Source organism: Salvelinus sp. IW2-2015, linkage group LG11 (assembly GCF_002910315.2).
Source record: "Salvelinus sp. IW2-2015 linkage group LG11, ASM291031v2, whole genome shotgun sequence".
Taxonomy (NCBI): domain Eukaryota; kingdom Metazoa; phylum Chordata; class Actinopteri; order Salmoniformes; family Salmonidae; genus Salvelinus; species Salvelinus sp. IW2-2015.
Genome location: NC_036851.1, coordinates 2,705,033 through 2,731,742, shown reverse-complemented (window position 1 = coordinate 2,731,742; position 26,710 = coordinate 2,705,033). Strand labels below are relative to the sequence as shown.

The following is a 26,710-nucleotide window of genomic DNA, read 5'->3' as shown; positions in this document are numbered from 1 at the left end:
GTGTTAAAATGAAATGTGAGAGAGACAGAAGTAAATAAAATCAGATTAAGATGGAGTATTAATCAATATTGAGTTAAATCAAATCCCAATTTGTTTTAGCTGATTGTGCTAATTTCAGAGGACTTCAGAGTATTTGAGACAAAAAGGAGGGAGCAAGAACCTCGACAGAGGGACACAAAGACAAACAAGAGCAGAGTATAAAGGAAAGTCATATATTGAGCAGCAAGGGCGGCGGGGGGGTTCCTCATATGCAGGCGTCGAAAGCCCAGCCAAGCTCCTTCAAAAAGCTCTTCTTCCCACACTGGACCGTTCCGTAGCGCTCCAGCTGCAGCTCGGGCACTGTTGAGCGCCAGCCAATCAGAGCCTGGGTGGTCGGCGGAACAGGGGGAGAGGGCCCCACCTGCAACAAACCTCAGTGTCACGCATGGCCAAGCATTTCCGTCTGGCACCGTATTCTCTACGTTTTGCAATACTATGTACACTCCCATCCATATGTATTTCAACAGTGAGGCTAAAATAAAAAATCCAGCAGTTTAGATTTGAGATCAAATGTTTCATATGGAGGCGACAGTACAGAATGTCACCTTTATTTGATGACTGTATGAAACTAAGTCAGGTAAAAAATAATTGGCACCGTTGATAATGGTGAGCAAAAAAAAATATGAAAAATATTGAGCTATATTGTATGCTCCAAAAAATTTGAAAATTATTTTATACTAACAATGCCTTAGAGAAAGAGATTTTGCTTAAACAAGATATATTTTTTTCTCTCAAAAAGAGAGGTCAAAATTATTGGCACCCCTGTTTTCAATACCTTTCAATGCCTCACCTACAGAAGCAACCAGGTTTTTGGCTAACATGTCCTAGTACTGGGTAAAGTTTATGATGCCGTTGAACTTAAACAGGAATCCGCAGGTTGTGGGCGCCCCTACAAAAAATACAAAATTTGCATGACATTGTCGTGACGTTGTTATCGTTAATGTTATTTATTGAATAATTAACTATGTGATTCAATTAATCCTGTAACCATTAACTCAGTAACCTGGGGCACCATGGAAAAGTTTGATTAATGAGTTACCGTTTCCCAAATTCACTCAAAGAATACCAGAATATCGATTTCATAGCAGTCACCAATTAATTTCCTRATCAGTCTCATTCTGAACGTCACATAATTCGTAAATCTGCACAAACCACACAAATGTAATTGATTATTTACTAATAAGCTAAATGATAACATAAGATACACATACACAAACAGTCTAGGTTATTGGTTAGAACTTAATACAATGGCAACAGGTCCCTAGCGGACCAACACAATATGACACAGATTTAAAGAGAGAGAGAGAGAGAAAGAGCATGAGAGAAAAGCACACTTGGATACATTTGTAAACTATGCTTAGTTTAGCCCTAACACCATGCTCCAAACTGTCGCTCTTATGGGTCAGAATTATAATGCATGTATTTACGTGTTGGTCTCTGTTGGGTATCTCTTCATGGACCGAGTTCCGCTTAGTGGGATAGGTTTGGCTGACGCCCTGGCCGACGCCCTGGGTTGGCCGACGCCCTGTTCTTCGTTACCGGGTGTAAGTCTCTAATTGTCCACACGATGTCACAATGTCCTTTCTCTTGGTTGTCTGTTTCCTTGCACTCGTTCTGTGAGAATGGTCTTCTTAGGAGGCTAATCAGCCATGTCGACGCTCCCAGCTTGGATAGGAGGGCCGTGTAGACAACCGATGATTTGAAGAGAATAATCGGTTGGTCCTTCTTGAATTCACTTTCTTAGATACAGTAGCATTGATTGTTAAGAGATTCCTTTGTCCTCTTCAACCTCGTGTTGCGTTTCGGGGTCGCGACTACTTGTAAACCTTGCCTGCACTGCGTGGTAAACTTAGTCTGGTATGTAAAATTCTTAACTCACATGTTTTATACCCCAGGGTAGAAAGGCATTCCCGTCTTTATGACACACTCTCTGGGTTACCTGGGGCGTAGCTAGTTTCGAGGAAAGGTATTATACATTTCTATGATCTTGTTTAGACAACTAAAATCACAGTCTTATTGTCACCAAAACATTCTCTTTCATCTGGATATTTTCTACACAACATAAAGTATGTAAACATCACATACACATTATGAGAACGTCTTCATTTGACTTTTAATAAAATAACAAAATCGACATTCCTTTTCATATTCCATCTATCATTGTTACCACAATTTTGGCTGATGAAATATAATGTCCCAAAGTCTATTTATTGCATGTTACAGTTCTGAGGTAGATTCTCCACAAGGAAGGCCCACACAGACATTCCAGTCCCAAACACTAAAGGAAGAGGGATTTACAATGGGCGTGAGGTGTCATAAACACCCCCCCCCCCCATCAAAATCTCTCCCCCTCTGCGGGAGGGAGAGATATCTCTGTAGAACCGTGATCCACTCTGAACCTGATCCTCACAGGACAACATTGGTGGACTATGGGCCATCAAGTAACAGGATGGTTACATTAGCATGACACATGTTACACTGGTTACAGCACAACACCACATCCTATCTACGTAAAGGACACTGTTGTGGCACTGACTTATTTGGTGGTAATGTCTTCCCCCTCATTTAGCTGTAGTAAACCAGTGGAGGCTCCTTAGAGGAGGAAGTGGAGGACCATTCTCTTCAGTGAAATTTCATAAAATTAAAAAGTGAAACATTGAAAAAGTTATCCTTTTTAGATAAAACTWTACCAAATATATTCATACATCACCAAATAATTGGTTAAAATACACTGTTTTGCAATGAAGGTCTACAGTAACTTCAACAGCACTGTCTGGGCTAGCACCATGGTGTAACCGGAGGACAGCTAGCTTCCATCCTCCTCTGGCTACATTTTTTTTCACCTTTATTTAACCAGGTAAGCTAGTTGAGAACAAGTTCTCATTTACTGAGAACTGAGACCTGACCAAGATAAAGCAAAGCAGTGCGACGAACAACAACACAGAGTTACATATGGAATAAACAAGCGAACAGTCAATAACACAATAGAAAAAAAGAAAGTCTATATACAGTCTGCGCAAATGACGTGAGGAGGTAAGGGAATAAATAGGTCATAGTAGCGAAGTAATTACAATTTAGCAAATTAACACCGGAGTGATAGATGAGCAGATGGTGATGTGCAAGTAGAAATACTGGTGTGTAAAAGAGCAGAAAAGTAAATAAAAATAATATGGGGATGAGGTAGGTATTTACAGATGGGCTATGTATGGCTGCAGCGATCGGTTAGCCGCTCAGAAAGCTAATGTTTAAAGTTAGTGAGGGAAATATAAGTCTCCAGCGATTTTTGCAATTTGTTCCAGTCATTGGCAGCAGAGAACTGGGGGGAAAGGCGGCCAAAGGAGGTGTTGGCTTTTGGGGTGACCAGTGAGATATACCTGCGAGTGCTACGGGTAGGTGTTGTTATCGTGACCAGTGAGCTGAGACAAGGCGGAGCTTTACCTAGCATAGACTTATAGATGACTTGGAGCCAGTGGGTCTGGCGATCGGTTGAAGAGCATGCATTTAGTGTTACTTGCATTTAAGAGCAGTTGGAGGCCACGGAAGGAGAGATGTATGGCATTGAAGCTCGTCTGGAGGTTAGTTATGTCGATTCAAGATTGAAACTGGCCAGAACAAGTTTTTATATAGACTGGTAGAGTGGAATAAACTCCCGGCTGAGATAAAAACTGTTTCTGCCAGTCTTAGGTTCAAACACCACTGCAAGGCTTGGTTAATGTTGAGATGTGTAACATGTAAAGCCACTAGGTATTTGTTAGATGTTTATATATGCAATTTGTTTTGTATAGATCTAAATGTGGACATTGTGCATGATTGAATCTATGGCACAGAGTGCCCATGTCATGTGTTTGGCCCTGCAGCCAATTGCCTACCAATAGAGGACCACAATGACTTTTTGTGTATACAATCCTCTGCAATTTGGTATTAATATTGGTTGCCTGGTGTGGCTTCTAACATAGCTAGCAGGCTAAAACACTTACCTAACAGTCCATGAGAACGGTGGCCATTTCGGAATCACTCTTCCACCTTTCAAAGTTAATTACAATGTTTATCCAGTTTCTGGATTGGTCACGAGGAGTCTTTTTCTCGCTAGTTTTTCTCTTCTGGGGTGGAGTTGGTTAGGATCCAAGAACCGATAATGATGCTTGTTTCTGTGGTCCCTGCGACAAGGACAGTTTATCTGCAACATAGTATGTAAGCAGAGTTGAGCTCTTTGTCACGCCCTGGCCTTAGTATTCTTGGTTTTCTTTATTATTTTAGTTAGGTCAGGGTGTGACATGGGGTATGTTTGTGTTTTGGGTGATTATATGGTAAAGGGGGTGTTGGTTTTGGTGTGGTTTTGTGTTGAGTGAATATGTCTAGGTATGTCTATGGTTTAGTGAGGGTTTCAGGTATGTCTATGGTTGCCTGAGTGGTTCTCAATCAAGAGCAGATGTCTTTCATTTCTCTGATTGAGAGACCATATTTTAGGCACATAGGCATCATACTTCTTTGTTGGGTCATTGTCTAAGTCTGTGTCTAGGTCTAGGTCTGTGTCAAGTTGCATGTTTTTGCATTTAGTCGGTTTAGCTTCACGGTCCATCGATTGTTGTTTTGCTTCGTTGGTTCATCTTCTAAATAAAGAGAAGATGTAATTTTTCTCAACACGCTGCGCCTTGGTCGCTTTTCTCTCCCTCTGTCACGATCGACAAAGGGGAGAAAGCGGACCAAGGCGCAGCGTGTGAAAAATACATCTTCCTCTTTATTTAGAATTCAATACAAATTAAACTTAAAATGATTTATTAGTGCATTTAATTTCATTTTTAGAATTCATTTTTAGAAACACAAGTTTGGCCAGCCTGTAGCTTCAGGCTCAAGCAATGGTACCTGGAAAGCCAGCCAGCAGCGGAGAATATCCTCTCCACCCTTTTGGCCACTCTTGCCAGACTGGTCAGAGATGCAGAGCTGTTTTAAAAATGTTTTTCTATAGGTAGGCCTAAAGGTTTTTAGGAAAAATAACCCAATCAAAACGGAAAGCTCCTTGAACGTGGGAGTATGCCAGGCGTATTGGGCAAAAATAATTTAAGGCCTATTGTATATAGATATTACAACGAAAATGAACGAAACGTTTAATAGATCAGATTTTTTGTTAATAAACCCTTTGCTACGATGACACACTTAGTTATCTACCAACCTCGTTCCTTTCTTTTAGCATATGCACGTAGTAAGTACACCATCATACCTTTGGGATAAGTGTCTTTTCAGATTCCACAATGATAGTTGTGGATGTTTCATGAAGCCAGCGTGTAACAACTGCCATACATCCCCCGCGTAGAACAATAGCATCCGGTCTATAACCTAACAGTTTAGCACCATACCAGCAGGTGGCATCCAAGCCTTACACATAAGTGGACACTACATCACCACACTCCCTCTCTTGCTCTTGGTCCTCATCTTTGTAAGTCACCTTCATTAATAACCTGTGTGTTTTATCAGTTTCTTTATGAAAATATTTAGCGACCTCCATGACAGTAGCTAAAGCAAGGGGCATTTAGCAGCACACAAGTAGACTACAAATGCATGCTGGGGCGGGCATGCCCTGAGTGCCTGAATTGAACGCTACTGGAGCGAAATTCGAGTGGTTGAGGCCAACACTCCAGCCTTTGGGAATCTCGCTCCAGTCAAATTGGGCACGCCGGCTACTCGCTCCGCTCCAGCGCCGCTCACATACTCTGATCTGCAAACAAGTTAGCTAGCTTAACTAGTAGAAAGAGGAGGAAGGGAAGCACTACTAAGGTACACAATAGTACATTTTGGTAGACAGAAGGTGCTCTTTGGTAAAAGGGGTAAATTGGTCATCAAAAAGAAAGGAGGACCAAGGCACTCTTCATATAATTAATTAAAATGCATTTATTAGTATGGCATTTTCAATAGAAACTACGTTGTTTTTTTTAAGTTTAAAAAAAATGGCAACCCTGCCTCCCTACAAGCTATGGGTATTGATCATATTCCGGCCTCTATTAGAAAAGGGGACCGTCTTAAACAGTTAAACCAAAGAGAAKGTTTTTGGATTTACAAACTACAGGCCATTAAGTACCCTGGTTTAAATGAAGATATAGTGTCTTACTGTCCTTGCCGTGGTGGGCAAGGACCCACGGGTCGGCCCAGCATCTCTGAAGCTCCGTGAGAAACGCCTTCTTAAAGAATGGGTTAGCTGCAGGGGGTGTGGCTTTAGGGTAATCAAGCTCTAGCCTAGCAAAGGCCACAAGCAGGACCAGGCGATGTGAGGCAAAGCTTCTTTCTGGCTGTGTGACCCAGAGCCTCGGAATGACTCCTTACCCATCTTTAGTGTTGAGACTGAATGGGTCCACAACACTGGTTGGCACCTCCTTCACCATGTTGGGTGTGTTATCATCCTGGTCACTAAAGTGCTGGTTGGATGCCCGAGTAGACAGGTCATCATCCCGGCTATCTGAGTCCTCTGCTAAAGGGCCCTGACTCAGGGAGCTTGAAGGAACGCAAAATCGTTTTTTGCTGCTCTCTCAGAGGATAAGGAATCGACCTTCTGAGTGAGACTCTTATTTTAAAAAAAGAAAAAAACTTTCTTACCGGGTTGGCGCCATCGGTTTTGTGGCTTTCCCTCTTTTGGTTGCCCTGGGTGGGTCCTGCCCTGGGTGGGTCCTGGCAAACAACGCCGGACGCCGGTATGTTATCTGTGAAACCATCCATGCTTCACCCACCTTCACAGGCAGGATGGCGCAGTCAACGCAGGGGTCAGAAAGGACCTCACGCAGGTGGCCAATGCCTAGGCAGGCAGGGTACAGGTCATGACCATCTTCTACTTGTGGTTCATCTCCACAAGAGGAGCAGCCATGTATGCCCATTATAATGGTGATGCGGTGTTCTCTCAGTTCAGAATGTGTAGAAAATAAATTATAAAATATATCTTATGCAATACACTGATTCATCAAATTAACTAATATAATAGTAACCTAAGACTGTATACAACAGCTACCACAATACACAGTAAGGGTAGAGAGCTATAATAACTTGGTGGGAGCTGTACTGCACCCCCAAAAATATTTTGGATGAGCCTAGCTATGACCACCGGGCTGGAGTAGGTGGTAACATATTTAAACGTAGGCTTATTTATGTGAAAACACGACAAATTGCTGTCGTTTGGTAAGCCAAGCTGACAACACACAGTGGCAGTTATATGGAGTTGGTAAACTAGCTGACGACACACAGTGGCAGCTAGGTTGAGTTAGTAAACTGGCTAGCTAGCTGGTAATACCAGAGGAGAGGGATGCCTAGGGGAGGCAATCCGAATCTCACGTCATATAACATTAGCTGGCTAGGCTAACAATCGTCCTAGATCTGATTCTAGGGAAGTGACCCGTTCGAGTTTTAAATAGTTGAAGGATGACTAGTGCCCTGCGGCCTCGATAACGAGCACAGCAGTGGAGGATATCTTGACAAGGTTAGCACCGGAGTATGGTGGCCAACACACACACTAGCTGGTGGGGTAAGTCAGCACAAGACAATGAAGCCCCGATATCTTCCGATAAAAGGGATAGGTAAGAGAGAGCCGTCACACAGCCTTGGACGGCGAATTTCACGCTCTGACTCACAGGTCACAGGCTGTTGGTGACAGACTGACAGTACACACAACTACTGAGTTTAGCTTACCCTACCAGGACCTGGGAAGATGCAATCTGAAAAACGGGACCAGCGGAGCAGTCAACTTGCGCAATATGGCTAAGCTAACTTTGCGCGAACAAATAAGAGACTATACGTCAGACCACGGCACTGTTTTATATGAACTGCGGGGCATGTCCTCCCACGCTGTCACGTCACCGGCGTGACTTTGTTGTTATTATTACTCGACCTGAGCAGAGCGCGAGAGATATAATCCTTACTTTCAACCATACTGACGGTCTGAAAGGTATGAAGTAGAACTGGGCAACTTACATTGAACGACTGGAACTGTACTTCATTGCAAAAGTCATTTCATTTTACCTTTATTTAACTAGGCAAGGTAGTTGATGGCCTAGGAACAGTGGGTTAACTGCCTTGTTTAGGGGCAGAACAACAGATTTTGTACCTTGTCATCTCGGGGATTCGATCTTGCAACCTTTCAGTTACTAGTCCAACACTCTAACCACTAGGCTACACTTGCTACACCATTGCTGATAACAAGAGAGTACCAGCGTTGTTGAGTTTGATTGACCCAAAAAATGTACAGTTTGCTAAGAGATCTGAAGCCCTCCAATAAAACATTCACTGAGATTGTGGTGATATTGCAAAATCACCTATCACCTACACCAATCACCGCAGAACATTTTCGTTTCCACAAGAGAGACCAGAATGAGGGGGGGGGGGGGGGGGGGGGGTGTTAGTACATATGTAGCAGAGTTGAAGAAACTGTCTGAGCATTGCAAGTTGAGAGAGAACCTAAATGACACATTAATGGATAGATTAGTTTGTGGACTGAAACGTGAACACATTCAGAAATGTTTGCTCACAGAATCAGATCTAACTTTTGCAAAGGCTGTTAAAATTGCTGTTGCTATGGAAATTGCAACCAAAGATGCAATTGAGTTGCAAAGTAAAATAAAAATGGACCTATCACAAACTTCCCTGCATAAGTTTTCACGTAGCCGACAGCGCCCCGTGTAGCCGAAAAATGCAACAGGTGTGACAGAGCAGACGACTGCCGTTTCAAAGACGAAATTTGTCACAAATGCAATAGAAGGGGGCACATTCAAAGAACATGCAGAGCAAAATTCAGTCACAACAGTAAAACGGAGAAAATGAAAGGGTCTGTGAATGCACTAGCAGAGAACAGTGGCAGTGATTCAGATGAACGATTAATTGGTACAATGGAGTTAAACACAGTTACTTCTCCCAGCAGTAGCATAATATGGGTGACACCAGATATCGAAGGCAAACCCCTCAAAATGGAGCTGGACACAGGATCTGCAGTGTCTATAATTTCCACGACTGTCTACACTGAGCACTTCAAGACTATCAAGCTGAAGAACACAAATGTGTTGCTGAAGACCTACTCAGGAGAGATTGAGCCCAATGGGGGCGTTGCAGGTCAGAGTGAGTTATGGGGAGCAAACACAGCAGTTACAGCTGGATGTGGTGCCTGGAACTGGCCCCCCCATTATTTAGCAGGGAATGGCTTTCAAAAATAAAGCTGAACTGGTGTGACTTGAAAATGCTCCACACGTTCCAGTCCAAAGAGAAAGGCACAGACCAAACACTGGAACACTTGCGGAAGAAATACAACACAGTTTTCAGTGATCAGATGGGAACAGTAAAAGGCTTCACAGCCAAACTTGTACTGAGAGATGACGCAACCCCAAAATTCTGCAAAGCCAGATCTGTTCCATACTCCCTGAGACCAAAGGTGGAAGTGGAAATCGATTGCTTGCAGGATACAGGGATCCTGACGAAAGTGGACAGAAGCGATTGGGCTACACCCATAGTTCCTATTGTAAAGAAAGACAGGTCTGTTAGAATGTGTGCGGACTTCAAGGTAACTGTGAATTCAATGTTACATGTGGACCAATACATTACATTTACATTTACATTTAAGTCATTTAGCAGACGCTCTTATCCAGAGCGACTTACAAATTGGTGCATTCACCTTATGATATCCAGTGGAACAACCACTTTACAAATAGTGGCATCTAACTCTTTTAAGGGGGGGGGTTAGAAGGATTACTTTATCCTATCCTAGGTATTCCTTAAAGAGGTGGGGTTTCAGGTGTCTCCGGAAGGTGGTGATTGACTCCGCTGACCTGGCGTCGTGAGGGAGTTTGTTCCACCATTGGGGTGCCAGAGCAGCGAACAGTTTTTGACTGGCTGAGCGGGAACTGTACTTCCTCAGAGGTAGGGAGGCGAGCAGGCCAGAGGTGGATGAACGCAGTGCCAGAGCCTGAAGGTACGGAGGTGCCGTTCCCTCACAGCTCCGTAGGCAAGCACCATGGTCTTGTAGCGGATGCGAGCTTCAACTGGAAGCCAGTGGAGAGAGCGGAGGAGCGGGGTGACGTGAGAGAACTTGGGAAAGTTGAACACCAGACGGGCTGCGGCGTTCTGGATGAGTTGTAGGGGTTTAATGGCACAGGCAGGGAGCCCAGCCAAAGCGAGTTGCAGTAATCCAGACGGAGATGACAAGTGCCTGGATTAGGACCTGCGCCGCTTCCTGCGGTGAGCAGGGTCGTACTCTGCGAATGTTGTAGAGCATGAACCTACAGGAACGGGTCACCGCCTTGATGTTAGTTGAGAACGACAGGGTGTTGTCCAGGATCACGCCAAGGTTCTTAAGCACTCTGGGAGGAGGACACAATGGAGTTGTCAACCGTGATGGCGAGATCATGGAACGGGCAGTCCTTCCCCGGGAGGAGAGCAGCTCCGTCTTGCCGAGGTTCAGCTTGAGGTGGTGATCCGTCATCCACACTGATATTCTGCCAGACATGCAGAGATGCGATTCACCACCTGGTTATCAGAGGGGGGAAAGGAGAAGATTAATTGTGTGTCGTCTGCATAGCAATGATAGGAGAGACCATGTGAGGATATGACAGAGCCAAGTGACTTGGTGTATAGCGAGAATAGGAGAGGGCCTAGAACAGAGCCCTGGGGGACACCAGTGGTGAGAGCACGTGGTGCGGAGACAGATTCTCGCCACGCCACCTGGTAGGAGCGACCTGTCAGTAGGACGCAATCCAAGCGTGGGCCGCGCCGGAGATGCCCAGCTCGGAGAGGGTGGAGAGGAGGATCTGATGGTTCACAGTATCAAAGGCAGCCGATAGGTCTAGAAGGATGAGAGCAGAGGAGAGAGAGTTAGCTTTAGCAGTGCGGAGCGCCTCAGTGACACAGAGAAGAGCAGTCTCAGTTGAATGACTAGTCTTGAAACCTGACTGATTTGGATCAAGAAGGTCATTCTGAGAGAGATAGCAGGAGAGCTGGCCAAGGACGGCACGTTCAAGAGATCAATACCCCCTGCCACATCTGGATGACATCTTTGCTGCACTAGCTGGTGGGAAACACTTCAGTAAAATCGATCTGAAACAGGCTTACTTGCAGCTACCGGTTGAAGAGAGCTCCACACAGTACCTGACAATAAACACACACAAAGGTCTATACAGGTATAACCGCCTGGTTTTTGGCATTGCATCAGCCCCAGCCATTTGGCAACAAACTATTGACCAGATTTTGCAAGGAATCTCAGGAACCCAGTGTATCCTGGATGACATGATCATAACAGGATGCACRGACAAAGAGCACCTGGCTAACCTGGAAGAGGTCCTGAAAAGACTGAAAGAGTATAGTCTACAGGCAAACTTACAGAAGTGAGAGTTCTTCAAAGACAAGATTGTCTTCTGTGGACATGAAATCGACCGAAATGGATTGCACAAAACACAGGACAAAATTGATGCAGTGGTACAGGCACCACGACCACAAAATATCACAGAAGTGAGATCTTTTACGGGACTGATCATTTACTACAGAAGATTCCTCCCAAACCTTTCAGCAGTACTCCAGCCTCTAAATCAGCCCCTATAAAAGAAAAGGACATGCCGGTGGACAGAACAGTGTGAAAATGCATTTCTTGAGGTCCTGATGCATTACGACCCTGAACTGCCAGTGAAGTTGGCTTGTGATGCGTCCCCTTATGGCTTAGTCCTTTCACACACACTGAAAGATGGGTCAGAGAGGCCAGTTGCATTTGCGTCACAAACATTGAATGATGCAGAGAAAAAGTACTCACAAATCGACAAAGAAGCACCGGCGCCAGTGTGGGGCATCAAGAAATTCCACGCATACCTATATGGCAAGCGTTTCACACTGGTTACGAATCACCAGCCGTTGCTTTCCATTTTCAGTCCAAAGAAAGGCATTCCGGCAATGACAGCAGGCAGGTTACAGTGATATGCCTTGTTCCTTGCCAGTCATATGTATGACATTGAGTTTAAGCCGTCGTCCCTCCACACAAATGCAGATGGATTATCCAGACTGCCGTGTACAAGAGAAAGACAAAGGAGTGTGGATGCAGTGGACATTTTCCATACCACTCAGCTCGAGGCACCACTGGTCACAAGCACAGTTATCAAACAGGAGACAAGGAAAGATGTGACCTTGTCAAAAGTATATACATACACCATGTCAGGATGGCCAYCTACAGGCAGAAAGGAGCTGACTCCGTATTTCCAGCAGAGAAACGAAATTACAATGTACCAAGGATGTTTAATGTGGGAAATGAGAGTCATGATACCCCATAAATTCCAACATCAGGTTTTGCAGCAACTACATGAAGGTCATGTTGGAATTGTCAAAATTAAGCTGCTTGCAAGGAGCCACTTCTGGTGGCCCGGTCTGGATCAACAGATAGAAAACATGGCGAAGAACTGTAGTGGATGTTTGGAAACCCTTCACATGCCTGCTCCTGTCCCAGTCCACCCATGGGAATGGCCCACAGAGCCATAGCAGATAATTAATGTGGACTTCGCTGGTCCCTTTGAAAAGCATATGTTTCTGGTTATAGTTGATGCCCATTCCAAATGGCCAGAGGTGTTTTGCACTGACTCCTCCACCTCAGCTCAGACGATAGAGTGTCTCAGAACAATGTTTGCACGCTTCAGATTGCCGCTGCAGCTGGTAAGTGACAATGCACAAGCTTTTGTAAGTGACGAGTTCACAAGATTCATGTCAGTAAATGGAATCAAACACTCAACCTCAGCTCCGTACCACCCTGCCACCAKTGGGCTGGCAGAACGCTTTGTGCAAACCCTAAAGCAAGGACTCCGTGCAGCAAAACGAGACGAAGGGACTTTGCAAACAAAACTGTTCCTGGCTTCCTACCGAAACACCCCACATGCCACGACAAATGAAAGCCCAGCCGCACTGATGTTCGGGAGTCCTCTCCGAACACAGCTGGTCATCATGAAGCCAAAAAGGAGTAATGACGTGCTGAACAAACAAGCCAAGATGCTGGGTGGCCGGGAGTGCCATCTCCAAACAGGACAGGAAGTGATGGTGCGAGACTACAGAAGGGGAGGGAAATGGACAGGCGGGGCAGTACATATACAAACGGGACCCAGAACTTACCAGGTTCAAGTGAGKCCAGACATAATGTGGCGGCGTTACATTAACCAAATGCATTCCATGGAAAACAGCACAACAATCGAGAGAGAACAGGCACAGAGAYCTCCTGAGAGTGACACACGGGAACTGTAGAGGTCMGTGGGACAGTAAAGAGACCCTAGGCTGAAAAAAGTGAACGTGTTMCTGCTATAGCGGAAGCTATAATGGAGCAAGCACACACTGAGGATGTTCAGGAGCCTCCAGACAATCCTAGGCGCTACCCAGAACGAAGGCACCGTCCACCAGACAGACTGGACTTATAAACAAACAAAAGTTCAAAAAGATGCAAAATAACTACAACAAGTTCTGGGAAATGTTTCAGTTGTGGTTTGGTAAAAGTAACTCTGATTGTATAAGAGAAGGAATGTTATGTTCTGTTAATTACTGATGTCCCCTTTAAGAATGGAGCATCCTTGGTCATGCGCAGTGTTGTTCTATGTTATTCTGGTACTAACTCGTTTTAGTAAATGTGAAACTCCAGTTCAGTTTATTGTATTCAGAGTCTTTCTTATTATATAAACAAGTAAAAGAGCTAAGACACTACACACAGGATGTAGCGTCACAATGAACAGGTCCCAATTCAATGAGAAATTGAAAAAGGTGAAGTGCCTAAACTGAGGGACACCCCATTAACTCAAAACGTACACAGGGATGAAAATCCCTGATTGGAGTTGCTGATGTTCAAGTGGAATATCAAGGACAAAAGAAAAGTCTGCCTCGCTTATTAGTGGAAGGTACAGTTCCCAGCTTACTAGGGAGAGGGTGGTTGGAGGACATACAATAATATTTTATTTGTTACATACACATGTTTAGCAGATGTTATTGCGGGTGTAGTGGAATGCTTGTGTAACACACAAAAAAACAAAATACTGCAAAGTTGCTTCGGAGCTAGAAGCAGAGCTGCCCTATCTGTCGGTGCCATCTTGAACTGGGATGAAATCAAACATATCACTACAGAGACATTGACACTGCAGCAGGTGCTTTCAAAGCATGAGTGTGTTTTCAAAGAAGAGATAGGGACATTAATTTGGGTCCAGGCTACCATTCATGTTGGTGCAGATGCTACTCCCAGATTCTATAGGCCAAGATCAGTTCATATGCTATGAAGCCTAAAATGGATGTCGAAATTGACAGACTCTTAGCAGAGCATATCATTATTCCTGTCAAATTCTCTGAYTGYGCAGCACCAGTTGTTCCCATACTCAAACCAGATGGTTCCATCAGATTATGTGGTGACTACAAGCTGACTGTAAATAGAGTTTCATCACTGGAGCAGTACCCCATACCCAAAGTGGAGTATTTGCTTTCAACGTTAACCGGAGGGCAACAGTTCACAAAACTGGACATGACACTTGCATTTCAGCAAGTGCAAATGGATGAAGCTTCACAGAAGTACCTGACCATAAACACCCACATAGGGATGTTTACCTATAAATGCTAACCTTTCAGGGTGTCTTCCTCACCAGCTATCTTCCAAAGAACCGTGGAGGGAGTTCTGCAGGGGATAGCCAAGGTAGCGGTTTACCTCAACTACACTCTGGTCACGGGAGTCACGAAGGACGAGCGTCTCAGAAACTTGGGTGAAGTTTTGAGGAGGATGGAAGAGGCTGGTCTCTGGCTGAAAAGGTGCAAGTGTACACTGTTAGCTGATGAAGTGCAGTACCTGGGTCACAAGGTGGATGGGGTTACACGCTGTCAAAGCTAAAGTGAGGGCTGTCGTGGAAGCTCCAGCTCCGACAAGCGTTACAGAGCTGAAAGCCTTTCTAGGCTTACTGAACTATTACAATTGCTTCCTCCCTAACCTCTATGCCCTCTTAGCTKCACTGCATCAACTGTTAAGGAAGGATGTGGCCTGGAGACCTCATCTTATTGTGTGACACCTCATCATATGGTGTGGGGGCGGGTCTATCACACCGGATGGAGAATGGTGCAGAGAAACCTATCGGGTTCATGTACAGAACATTGTCGTCAGTGGAGAAAAAGTACTCCCAGCTGGACAAGGAAGGACTGGCTGTCATATTCGGAATATAGAGATTCCACAAGTYCTTATATGGGAAAACATTCACTATTGTGACAGACCATAAGCCTCTGATCTGTCTGTTCCATGAACAAAAGCCAGTACRACAAATGGTCTATCCAAGAGTTCAATGTTGGGCTGTGTAGCTCGGGCCTACAAGTACAGATTAATCTACAAGCCAGGTAGATACCATGGGAATGCAGATGCTCTGAATAGGCTGCCCGTTCCACAAATCATCACTCTAGAAGGAGAAAATTAGCAAGTCTTGATGTTCGATGTGTTGGATGATGCACCGGTGAACACTGCACAAATCAGGCAATGGACTTCAAAGGATGTGACGCTATCACAAGTGCATGAATTTATCCTGAAAGGATGGCCTACTGTGACAGAGCCTCAGATCATGCCTTACTATGCTCYCCGCTTGGCCTTGAGTGTTCAAGATGGGTGTGTTCTGTGAGGTTKAAGAGRAGTTATCCCATCACAAGGGCGGGGTATGCTACTGAAGTTGTTGCATCAGTCGCATCCAGGTATYTCGAGAATGAAAGGCCTAGCGAGGTCATACATCTGGTGGCCAAAGATGGTCCAGGATGTGGAAAATTAGGTTAGCCGGTYWGCAGATTGTCAGAGTAACAGGTAGTCACCCCCCACCACGCCATTACATCCATGGGAATGGCTGGAAAAAACATGGAKACGACTACATGTGGACTACGCTGGACCCTTCCTAGGGAAAATGTTCCTCGTGCTGATTGATTCTCATTCAAAATGGATGGATGTTAACCCCATCAACACGGCAACATAGAACGCTACGATTGAGAAGTTGAGACAAAGTTTCAGTGCCATGAGATTGCCTAAAATGTTGGTTGCTACTTGTTGGTTGCTAATTCTACTTGTTTTACCAGAACGGAATTCACAAGTTTCATGAAACAAAATGGAATTCAGCATGTAACGTTTGCCCCTTTTCACCCATCTCAAATGGATTAGCAGAACGTGCAGTTCTGACCTTGGATGAGGAAGATGCAAGGGGACAGCATTGAAACAAAGGTGTCAAGATTCTTGTTTAGCTACAGGATCACTCGTCCAGCTACAATTTGATTGTCACCTGAAGAAATGCTGATGTCAAGGAGGTTAAGGTCAAACTTGGATCTCATCGGGCCAGACTTGAAAGTGAAAATACAACAAAAGCAATGGAATCAAAAACGTAATCATGACAACAGAGCCAAACTAAGACGTTTCTCACCTGGAGACGATGTCTCCACAAGAAACTATGGGTTTGGTCACAAATGGATAACAGCTACAATTGAGGATTGCTCAGGACCAGTATCAAATACTGTGATCATCAGAAGTGGACAAAGACTAAGGAGACATGGATCAGATCCGAACTCGAATTCCAGTTCCATCCGTGGACATGGATCAATGCTTAAACGAGCAGGACAGGACATTGGAACGTTCCCCAGAGTTGCAGTTGGACCAACAACCTGAGACCAACAAGGCTCAACTTCCTGAGACCACCAGTACGGGACGACCTCCTCCTATGAAGTCGCCACAAAATGACTTTGTTTCATCGTTGTCACGACTTCTACCGAAGTCGGTTCCTCTSCTTGTTCGGGGGATTTTCGTCGGTCGACGTCGCCGGTCTTCTAGCCATCGCCGATTCATTTTTCACGTTCCATTTGTTTTGTCTTGTTTTCACACTCACCTGGTTTCAATTCCCTWATTACATGTTGTATATTTTCCCTCTGTTTCCCCCATGTCCTTGTCGGGAAATGTTTCTTGTAAGTACTCGTGCTATGTGTTACTGGTGCGCTACGGGTTTTGTACCCATGTGCTTGTTGTTTTATATGCCGTTKGTTTTATYTATTAAACTGCTCCAGCTATTCACCAAGTTCTGCTCTCCTGCGTTTGACTTCCCTGCCTARASCACCTCTGAGACGCTCTATTAGAGAGACACGTCCTTCAGACTATTTCAGATCCTAAGGGAGATCATGTTCCCAGAGGTCGTAAAAATAAATTAAAAGATGTGATTGTTAGGAGAAAATCATAAATGTTTAGTTGGCAGCCTAGCTCAGAAAGGAATTAAGTTGGGTTATTAGCCTTAAAGGGGGGGGATGTAGTCATCTGGTATATTTATGCCGTAATAAAGAGATGCTCTGCTTTTTTGACACTACACTCCAAAAATCAAGTTCTGCAGGCTCTAATTTAGTCTAATCTTGATTATTGTCCAGTCGTGTGGCCCAGTGCTGCAAGGAAAGACCTAGTTAAGCTGCAGCTAGCCCAGAACAGAGCAGCACATTTTGCATTGTAATCAGAGGGCTAATATTAATAGTATGCATGCCAGTCTCTTGGCAAAGAGTTGAGGGACTGACTGCATCACTTCTTTTTATAAGAAACATTACACACAGTCAACTTACACACAGCTCTGACACACAATTATCCCACCAGACATGCCACAAGGGGTCTTTTCATAGTCCCAAATCCAGAACAAATTCAAGAAGACGTACAGTATAGAGCCCTTATTGCATGGAACTTCCTTCCATCTCATATTGTTCAAATAAACAGCAAACCTGGTTTCAAAAAACAGATAAAGCAACACCTGCCCGGCACAATTCCTCTCCCTTATTTGACCTAGATAGTTTGTGTGTATGCATTGATATSTAGGCTATGTGTGTAGTATGTAGTTCTGTCCTTGAGCTGTTCTTGTCTAATGATGTTCTGTATTATGTCATTCTGTATTATTATTTTGTTTGGACCCCGGGAAGAGTAGCTGCTGCTTTTGCAACAGCTAATGTGGATCCTAATAAAATACCAAATACCAAAATATGGACAACTACAAATACCTAGGTGTCTGGCTAGACTAAACTCTCCTTCCAGACTCATATTAAACATCTCCAATCAAAAATTAAATCTAGAATCGGCTTCCTGTTTAGCAAAAAAAAGCCTCCTTCACTCACGCCGCCAAACATACCCTCGCAAAACTGACTATRCTACCGATCCTCGACTTCGGCAATGTCATTTACAAAATAGTTCTCTGCTGCCAATGACTGGAACGAATTGCAAAAATCGCTGAAGCTGGAGACTTATATTTCCCTCACTAACTTTAAACATCAACTACCTGAGCAGCTAACCGATCGCTGCAGCTGATAATAGCCCATCTGTAAATAGCCCACCTCATCCCCATATTGTTTTTATTCACTTTTCTGCTCTTTTACACACCAGTATTTCTACTTGCACTTCATCATCTGCTCATCTATCACTCCAGTGTTAATTTGCTAAATTGTAATTACTTCGCTACTATGGCCTATTTATTGCCTTACCTCCTCACGCCATTTGCACACACTGTATATAGACCTTTTTTTRCTTTTTTTTCCTACTGTGTTATTGACTGTACGCTTGTTTATTCCATGTGTAACTCTGTGTTGTTGTTTGGGTCGCACTACTTTGCTTTATCTTGGCCAGGTCYCAGTTGTAAATGAGAACTTGTTCTCAACTAGCTTACCTGGTTAAATAAAGGTGAAATAAAAATGTACAAAAATAATAAAATATGTTAAGTATTATGTTTACCAATAGATGGCAGTATTGATTAATACGGGGTGTGCTTTCCCCTATCCGTAGCCGTTTAAATATCTACCATATATATCGTGCTCGAGAGCCTCCGGTAATTTAACGGCATGTACATTCCGGTAATGTTATTCAAAGTTACAACTAAATGCTAAAACATACTCACGTGTCATCAATCTAAGAAGCTTCCTAAGATACTACAATGACAGACTGACCAGGTGAATCCAGGTGAACGCTATGTTCCCTTAATCTATGATCACTTGTTAAATCCACTTTAATCAGTGTAGATGAAGGAGAGGAGACGAGTAAAAGAAGGATTTTTAAGCCTTGAGACAATTGAAACATGGATTTTATATGTGTGCCATTCAGAGGGTGAATTGACAAGACGAAATATGTAAGTGCCTTTGAACAAGGTATGGTAGTAGGTGCCAGGATTCCCAGGAGCATCAGTTTGTGTCAAGAACTGCAATGCTGCTGGGTTTTTCATGCTCAACCGTTTCCCGTGTGTATCAAGAATGGTCTACCACCCAAAGGACATCAAGCTGTCTGTCACGCCCTGACCTTAGTTATCTTTGTTTTCTTTATTATTTTTGTTAGGTCGGGTGTGATGAGGGTGGTTTGTTTAGTTTTGTATTGTCTAGGGMMTTTTGTATGTCTAGGTTTTTTTTGTAAGTCTKMGTGTTTATATGTCTATGTTGCCTAGATTGGTTCTCAATCAGAGGCAGCTGTTTATCGTTGTCTCTGATTGGGYACCATATTTAGGTAGCCATATCCTTGGGTAGTTTGTGGGTTCTTATTCTATGTTTAGTTGCCTGTCTGCACTTCTCATATATGCTTCACGGTTCGTTTTGTTATTTTGTTAGTTTTGTTAAGTGTTCGTTCTTTCATTAAAAGAAGTATGTACGCTTACCACGCTGCGCCTTGGTCTCATCACTACGACGAARGTGACAGAAGAACCCACCAAAAAAGGACCAAGCAGCGTGAAAAGGAGGAACAGCGCTTAATGGGGAAATGMACCTGAGAGGAGATATTAYAWGGAGCAGGACCCTGGACGCAGCCGGGGGAGTATAGCCGTCCMAAGGAGGAGATAGAGGCAGCGAAAGCGGAACGGCGATACTACGAGGAGAAATAARGGAGAAAAYAGGAACGGCGACGATATGAGGGTACARGGCTAGCACGAAAGCCCGAGAGGCAGCCCCAATAAAACATTTTTGGGGGGCACACGAGGAGATTGCATGAGTCAGGTTGGAGACCTGAGCCAACTCCTCTAGCTTACTGTGGGGAGCGTGTTACTGGTCAGGCACCGTGTTATGCGGTGGAGCGCACGGTGTCTCCAGTGCGCTATTCTAGCCCGGTGCGCTCTATTCCAGCTCCTCGCATTGGCCGGGCTAGAATGGGCATCCAGCCAGGAAGGAGGGTGCCGGCTCAGCGCTCCTGGTCTCCAGTATACCTTCTTGGACCAGGATATCCTGCGCACTATGTCTCAGGTGAGTCTGCACAGCCCAGTGCGTCCTGTGCCAGCGCCCTGCATTTGTAGGGAGAAAATAAACATCCAGCCCGGACGGGTTTTGTCAGCTCTACACTCCAGACCAGTCCAGACCAGTCCAGTACGTCCTGTTCCTCCTCCCCGCACTCGCCCTGAGGTGCGTGTCCCCAGCCCAGTACCACCAGTGCCGGCACCACGCACCAGGCCTACAGTGRGCCTCGGCAGTCCAGAGCGTCCGGCGACGGTACCCAGTCCAGAGCATCCGGCGACGGTACCCAGTCCAGAGCGTCCGGCGACGGTACCCAGTCTAGAGCGTCCGGCGACAGTACCCAGTCCAGAGCTTCCGGCGACAGTTCACAGACCGGAACCTCCAACAACGGGCCACAGTCCGGAACCTCCAACGACGAGCCACAGTCCGGAACCTCCAACGACGGGCCACAGTCCGGAACCTCCAACGACGGGCCACAGTCCGGAACCTCCAACGAACGGGCCCACAGCTCGGAACCCTCCAATCGACGGGCCCCACAGTCCGGAAACCTCCAACGACGGGCACAGTCCGGAACCTCCAGCGACCGGGCCACAGTCCGGAGCTCCAGCGACGATCCCCAGTCCGGAGCCTCCAGTGACGATCCCCAGTCCGGAGCCTCCAGTGACGATCCCCAGTCCGGAGCTCCAGCGAGATCCCAGTCCGGGTGTTTTCCTTATTATTTTGGTTAGGTCGGGTGTGATGAGGGTGGTTTGTTTAGTTTGTATTGTCTAGGGTTTTTTTTGTATGTCTAGGTTTTTTGTAAGTCTAGGTGTTTATATGTCTATGGTTGCCTAGATTGGTTCTCAGAGGCAGCTGTTTATCGTTGTCTCTGATTGGGGACCATATTTAGGTAGCCATATTCCTTGGGTAGTTTGTGGGTTCTTATTCTATGTTTAGTTGCCTGTCTGCACTTCTCATATATGCTTCACGGTTCGTTTAGTTCGTTTTGTTAAGTCTTCGTTCTTTCATTAAAAGAAGTATGTACGCTTACCACGCTGCACCTTGGTCTCATCGTTACGACGACCGTGACACTGTCATTGTAAATAAGAATTTGTTCTTAACTGACTTGCCTGGTTAAATAAAAAATGTAATACAGTTGTTGGAAGGGAGTGGTGTGTGTGTGTAGTACTGTTGAGACAGAGCACTTCTGCTGCAGCAGGCAGTTCAGCTGACTCATGTCAGTGAGAGGAGAACAGCATGCACGCACATCATGACAAGTGATGTGAGATTCAACAATGAACAGCAGCACTAGCTAGCTAACTACATACTTCTCCCTGAAAATTATTCTTTGCTTTTATTTTTTCATTACAGCCAATAGAGCAAGGGAGAGAAACTGAGAACAAAAMCAGTTTCAGAAAGCAGGAGAAAGGATTGAACAATGTCTGGGTATTTAGCTAGCTAGCTAACATTGGCCAGAAAGTTGAAGTCAGAGGAGAGAGGGAGTAACGTGCAGAGATGAGGACATAGGAATGAACCTCTTTGACACGCTAGTTTACTGGCTAGATACGATTCTACTGTCAGTATGCCAGGTAAATGGGCAAAATATGMGCATCCCAGGAGAGGAKAGAAAAGCATTCTGTAGATACAGGGGCGGTCTTTGCTGTACTGCCTCATAGGCCAGACCAAAAAACAAGAAAAAAGCAGGGTGAGTAACTTTCACAAGCATTATTTTTGAGTCTACACAGACAATTCCTTTCAATCATCTGTCTGTAAAGTCTTATTCCCCCTGTGGTGATGGGGAATGGCAGCAGCACCAACTTATATGTGGATCACCAGCATGTATTTCCTTTGGCCCCTCACTGYCTGGAACCCTGTTGCTCAGTGTTCTCTAAAGTCCAATAAATGGCTTCAACCTGGTAGTGGGGCTCCTGGTTGGCCTAACCCAGCACTTTGGGGGTGAGCAGAACACACACACACACTTCCTTCAGTCATCTGTCTGTAAAGTCTCAATCCCCCTGTTTATTTAACTCATCCCTCATTATATCGCTGTCTGTTCCTCTACTCTCTGCCGGGCAAGATATGGGGAATGGTAACAGCAGCACCAACTTGTATGGGGATCACCTCATCCTCTAGATGAAGCTAATACCAAACCAGCACTACTGTTTTGGTGAGTACTTATCTCTACACATTAATTGACATTTATTATGAAATAAAATAATCCAAAAAGCACACTGCTTTTAGATTTTTWGAATCCAGATGAAAGGAATACTATTATTTTAGAGCAATGTGACTTGTATTAACACTATTTCACATTGATTAACATTAAGTTAACACCATTTCACAAGAATGTTTTCTGAAGATACCTCTTAACCATTTACTATCAATCACTTCTATAGTTCAGATTAAATCATTTGGTGTGATGAACCAATAACAAAAGGGGGAAATGCAGTGAAGCACATTTGACCATAAGTATTTAGATTGTTATTATGGATACACCTATTGGAAAAATGTGTAAACTCCTCTCTTGCTTCTGAAAAAAAATGGGGTTCGTTTTCAGGCCTTGTGGGTGGGTTTTGAGTGGTCATATCGCTATATATTTTAGCTTGACCTGGCAACACTGCCAATGAGACGCAATCTCCTGCCAGTCGGTCAAAGTAGCTAGCTTGCTAACGTCGGCGTCGCAAGAAAATCAGCCAGCTGCCATTGACTGACAGCTAGCGAGTGCCATTTTCTTCATGGTTCTAGGTAGATTTTTTWAAACCATTTTGAACAAAGAGCTAATTTGGGAGCCCTTGACCTTTTCTTCATATGTCACTGTTTTTTAAAATCAATTTCTAATCTTTTGAATTAATGGTTCACCCCGGAGGTGTTTTTACCTATTCAATGTTTGGAACCACGATAACCAGCATGTTGTTGACATTTATATGCAAACATATTTTTGGGGTGTTAGTTCTGGAACCATAACCACAGGAAGAGGTTGGAGCCCTATTGTTGGGAGGGGCAAGCTGCTTGGATTCCCTCCACCTTCTTTTAGCCACTTTATGATGGAACCTTCCTAAGACGAGTTTGTAGTCACAAGCTTGATGTAAGGAATATTGGAACAAATACTAATCTTTTGACTACTTTGATACACTATAAGTGAATTTGTCCAAATACTTATGACTTCTTCGAATGCGGGGACTAGATACATGAAGTGCTTTCATTTCTAAACAGTGAAACATATATGAAAATAAAATAACCTCAAATAAAATAAAATAACCTCAAATATAAGGTGACATTATGTATGAAACATTTGATCTCAAATCCAAAATACTGGAGTATAGAGCACATTTTAAATGTTAGCTTTACTGTCCACGTTTGTTATACAACTGGTGCAATACTATATAGTGCAATACTTTTGACCAGGGACATACTTGACCAGGGTCAAAAAGAGTTTGTATGGACTCACCTGGATGTATTTCTCAGGTGGGGAAGGGGGACGTGTTTTAAGATGCTGGGGCAGCTCTAATCTTACAACTTCCTTCAGCTTGTGGCTCTGCTCCTGCGTCTGTAAACATTACATGGAATATCTGAACATCTGAAGAAACTCAGATACAGTGCATTCAGAAAGTATTCAGACCCCTTTACTTTCCACTTTTTGTTACATTACAGCCTTATCCTAAATGTATTACATCGTTTTTCCCCCTCAATCTACACACAATACCCCATAATGACGAAGCAAAAACAGGTTTTTAGACGTTTTTGCAAATATATTAACAATAAAAAAACAAATACATTAACATAAGTATTCAGACCTTTTACTCAGTACTTTGTTGAAGCACCTTTGGCAGTGATTACAGCCTCGAGTCTTCTTGGGTATGACGCTACAAACGTGGCACACCTGTATTCGGGGAGTTTCTTCCATTCTTCTCTGCAGATCCTCTCAAGCTCTGTCAGGTTGGATGGGGAGCGTCGCTCCACAGCTATTTTCAGGTCTCTCCTGAGATGTTCGATCGGATTCAAGTCCGGGCTCTGCATGGGCCACTCAAGGACATTCAGAGACTTGTCATGTTGTAAGGTGATCTAATCAAGGATCTCTCTGTACTTTGCTCTGTTCATCTTTCGATCCTGACTAGTCTCCCAGTGCTGACTGCTGAAAAACATCCCCACAACATGATGCTTCCACCACCATGCTTCACCGTAGGGATGGTGCCAGGTTTCCTCCTGACTTGGCATTCAGGCCKAAGAGTTCAATTTTGGTTTCATCAGACCAGAGAATCTTGCTTCTCATGGTCTGAGTCCTTTAGGTGCCTTTTGGCAAACTCCAAGCGGGCTGTCATGTTCCTTTTACTGAGGGGTGGATTTTGTCTGGCCACTCTACCATAAAGGTCTGATTTGGTGGAGTGCTGCAGAGATGGTTGTCCTTCTGGAAGGTTTTCCCATCTCCACAGAGGAACTTTAGAGCTCTGTTAGAGTGACAATTGGGTTCTTGGTCACTTCTCTGACCAAGGCCCTTCTCCCCCGATTGCTCAGTTTGGCCGGGCGGCCAGCTCTAAGAAAAGTCTTGGTCATTCCAAACTTCTTCCATTTAAAAATTATGGTGGCCACTGTGTTCTTGGAGACCTTCAGTGCTGTAGACATTTTTGATACATTTCCCCAGATCTGTGCCTCGACACTCCTGTCTCGGAGCTCTACAGACAATTACTTCGACCTCATGGCTTGGTTTTTGCTCTGACATGCACTGTCAACTGTGGGACCTTTTATATAGACAGGTGTGTGTGTGTGTGTGTGTGTGTGTGCCTTTCCAAATCATGTCCAATCAATTGAATTTACCACAGGTGGACTCCAATCAAGTTGTAGAAACATCTCAAGGATGATCAAGGGAAACAGGATGCACCTGAGCTCAATTTCGAGTCTCATAGCAAAGGGTCTGAATACTTATGTAAATAAGGTATTTCTGTTTTATTTGTAATAAATTTGCAAACATTTCTAAAACCTGTTTTTGCCTTCTCATTATGGGTTATTGTGTGTAGATAGATGAGGAACATGTTTTATTTAATCAATTTTAGAGTAAGGCTGTAACGTAACAAAATGTGTAAAAATGGAAGGCGTCGAATGCACTGTATGCGATTGAGTGACCTTATAACTATGATTTAATTGTTTTGATTCAAATGGAGCCCAGTTCAGTATGTCCCTGACTGGCTAATCAATGGAGGCTGATAAGGTTGTGTAGTTGTAGGAAATATATTATTATTATTATTTTTTAAATGTACCTCCTTTTTTTCTCCCCAATTTCGTGGTATCCAATTGATAGTAGTTACAGTGTTGTCTCATCGCTGCAAATCCCGTACGGACTCGGGAGAGGCGAAGGTCGAGAGCCATGCGTCCTCCGAAACACAACCCAACCTAGCRGCAATGCTTCTTTACACAATGCACATCCAACCCGGAAGCCAGTGTGTCGGAGGAAACACCGTACACCTGGCGACCTGGTCAGCGTGCACTGCGCCCGGCCCGACACAGGAGTCGCTAGTGCGCGATGAAACAAGGATATCCCTGCCGTCCAAACCCTCCCTAACCCGGACGACACTGGGCCAATTGTGCGCCGCCCCATGGTAGCATTGGAAATAGAACTCTCGTTCTGTGTTTATACCGCATCATGTTTCACTGGCTCACCTTGTAGGACGTGGTCAAGAATCCCCATTTATTGGGCCAGGCTTTGGCTGACTCAAGCTCTATTTTGACGTAAACTTTCCTGAAAATTAATCAAAGACACGTAGAAGGCTTTTTGAAAGAGCATTGGGCCTGCATAAAAACGCCAAATGGCTCATAAAACAATTAACATAGCTCAGAGAACCCTACTGACCTCAATCTATATTAAAAGTATAGCTTATTTTAGTGGTAATCTACCTAGCTATATCTCTTCAGACACTGTTACTACTACAGTTATCCCAATACTAGGATACTAATACTGCTGGCTTACTTCTTATTCTATAACCACTACTACTACTAGCCTTCTACTACCACCACCATGAACGACTGTTACCAATCCACCATTACCACAACAAACAAAAACTCATAGCTAATTATCTTTAACAAAAGTGACAAACCTTGTGCTATATCAAAAAAGAAAGGCTAATTTGCAAAATACAAGGAATACAATTCAAAATGTCATTGCATTTGTTTTGTTGTGAACCCATAGACTTTTTAAAGAGAAGAGTTTACCAGATTTCATCCTGATCCACAAAGTTGAATTCTTTACCAGATCCAGTTTTTTTTGGGGCTGCCATCTATGCCGGAAAGCTTGTCTGTCTCTGTGACTTCTTACCTTATGTAAGTTACACTGACAGATATGTTTACCGTCACCATAGCAACATATTGCAGTGACACTATCCTTTTGTGTATCCTGGGATACAATGCCAAATAATTTGAGTGTCACACAGAGATCACACCATACACTCTGTGTGTGTGTGTGTGTGTGTGTAAAATTAGAAACATGAGTACATAATAAGGTGTTTACAGTGATGGACTACGACTA

General features: G+C 44.1%; 1 protein-coding gene across 1 annotated transcript; it reads right to left on the bottom strand.

Annotated features, from left to right (window-relative positions):
• Nucleotides 1-244: 244 nt before the first annotated feature.
• Nucleotides 245-26,462, bottom strand: LOC139028424 (ciliary microtubule inner protein 1-like). Its single transcript, XM_070445813.1, has 5 exons — nt 26,398-26,462; nt 25,849-25,927; nt 25,449-25,451; nt 23,645-23,743; nt 245-400 (listed from the first exon to the last, which is right to left on the bottom strand). The coding sequence occupies exons 1-5, from the start codon at nt 26,460-26,462 to the stop codon at nt 245-247; spliced, it is 402 nt and encodes a 133-aa protein (XP_070301914.1).
• Nucleotides 26,463-26,710: the final 248 nt, after the last annotated feature.

Coding starts and splice junctions, on each gene's coding strand:
- LOC139028424 (XM_070445813.1), bottom strand. CDS start 26,462: ATGGCAGCCCCAAAAAAAACTGGATCTGGTAAAGAATTCAACTTTGTG. Junction 25,928..26,397: donor GTGGATCAGGATGAAATCTG/GTAAACTCTTCT, acceptor ATTAATTTTCAG/GAAAGTTTACGTCAAAATAG. Junction 401..23,644: donor CACCTGAGAAATACATCCAG/GTGAGTCCATAC, acceptor GGTTTGTTGCAG/GTGGGGCCCTCTCCCCCTGT.